The sequence below is a fragment of the Theobroma umbraticum genome, unplaced genomic scaffold (assembly GCF_002168275.2).
Source record: "Theobroma umbraticum cultivar Fairchild unplaced genomic scaffold, ASM216827v3 scaffold_67.0, whole genome shotgun sequence".
NCBI lineage: Eukaryota > Viridiplantae > Streptophyta > Magnoliopsida > Malvales > Malvaceae > Theobroma > Theobroma umbraticum.
The window spans coordinates 842,761-844,534 of NW_018397262.1; the positions used below are offsets into that span (position 1 = coordinate 842,761).

General features: G+C 31.6%; 1 protein-coding gene across 1 annotated transcript in view; it reads left to right on the forward strand.

Moving 5' to 3' along the window:
• The first annotated feature begins 1,272 nt into the window (after nucleotides 1-1,272).
• The window catches only part of ABCG25 (ATP-binding cassette family G25), a 9,912-nt gene continuing 9,410 nt past the window's right edge, over nucleotides 1,273-1,774 (forward strand). The window contains exons 1-2 of the mRNA XM_021432673.2: nucleotides 1,273-1,515; nucleotides 1,656-1,769. Coding sequence (XP_021288348.1) covers nucleotides 1,384-1,515; nucleotides 1,656-1,769 — 246 coding nt within the window. The 5' untranslated portion in view covers nucleotides 1,273-1,383. The remainder of the gene's footprint in view (nucleotides 1,516-1,655; nucleotides 1,770-1,774) is intronic.

Consider the following 1,774-nt stretch of genomic DNA (forward strand, 5'->3'; position numbering starts at 1 on the left):
TATTTTGATATTTATGATTTTAAATATTAAACAATCTAAAAATAAAAGCTAACTTTTACAATCTTATTTTATTTCACTCTTGAAATTTTAATTTAAAAGTCTCAAACTCTAGAGAGTTGTCTTCTTAAGAAAAGGTCAAAACATTGATTCATGTACATTAAAACCTTGATGATTAATTCCACTAATCTGATGCCTCAATAATTAATCACTTGACCTAATATTAACCACTGTTGTTAACACTTTGAACCCTTTCAAAGGCCAGTCAAAAAGATTTTCAAACTTTGAAAAAATACATGGTATCACATTAATTTGTGATAATACCATAATTAAGCTCACATAAGTCCGCTAGCAAACCATTCATTTCAAAAGACTTTTAAAACTTTGAAAGTTCACATCTATTACGTTCATATATAGAAACCATAGATTCTTTAAAAAAAACATAATATTTAAAAAAAATCTTTAATTATTGAAAAATATTTAATTAAGTTCTTATTATCTTATTATGTTTAATTAAATCTTTATATTTTTATTTTATATCAAATGAATCTTTATAATTAATAGTTTATCAATTTATTATTATTAATCCAAAAACTATTTATAATTTTTTATTACATAATTTTGACGTGATATATTTAGATATAACATTGATGATAAGATTTTATGAAATTTTTACTTTTTATATCAATATCACAATTAATATACTAAGTGAATATAAAACGATAAATGATATTTTAATTCATAGTAATTAATTGATTATTAATTATAAAAAATTTATTTAATTAAAAATAAAAAATAAAATTAATTAAATATAATATAATAATTTTTGAAAATAAACCCAAAAAAAGTAATGTTTTTAAAAAATATAGTAATACATATATTATACAAACAAACATTTTGTGGGTATGTAATAATTGCTATTCCCTGACCCTGTGTCCACTCACTCTCTCAAAGTTTCAATTAACTTTTCTGTCTATATGCAGCAATTCCCTTCTCATTCCAATGGATTGGATGATGTATCCTCTCTCTTAGCTGTAAGAGAGACAGAGAGAGAGAGAGGGGATTGAAAAAGATATTTGGGGGGGAGGGGAGCGGCGCTTAATAGCGCACTTCCAATGAACCATCCTTCAGAAGCTGCCAAGTGGCACATCCTTCTGCCACGTAGCACTTTTTGCTGTGGGCAATTCCCTTTGACGTGGCAGCCACTGGCTTTACCTTTTTCCCTACATAAATACCTCCCATTGCTATATATTTCCCTCTCTCTCTCCCAAATCCTCCCTCGTATCCGCTCTTCCTTCTCGTTTCTTCCCTGCTCCCTCGCTTTAATTTCCTTCCCCCCAAACAGCAGCAGAAAGAACCCAAGGTGCCAAAGAGGCAAAAGAAATAATGCCGGGTTTTGGTGGTGTAGAAGCTCCCATTGGGAACACCCTCGACGGCCTAGATCATTCCAAAGACACTTCTCGAGATTTGCGTGACTTCCCATCTTTAATGTCTTCCTGTTATCCTATCACTCTCAAGGTAACACAAACTTCAGTGAGTTCAGTGTGTTGAACTACCCGAGTCAGCCGAACATTGGCTCGTTTTCATCTTTCATGGTTCCATTTTGACCTTTAACATTGACCTTTCTATATATTTAATTTATTTTTGTGTTCATGCAGTTCATTGACGTGTGTTTCAAGGTGAAGATACAGCAGGAGACCAACAGTTCTCGAGGTCGACGCATTAAACGAATGTTTAGCCATGGAGGATCATCAGCAGCGCCGTCTGATCAAAGATC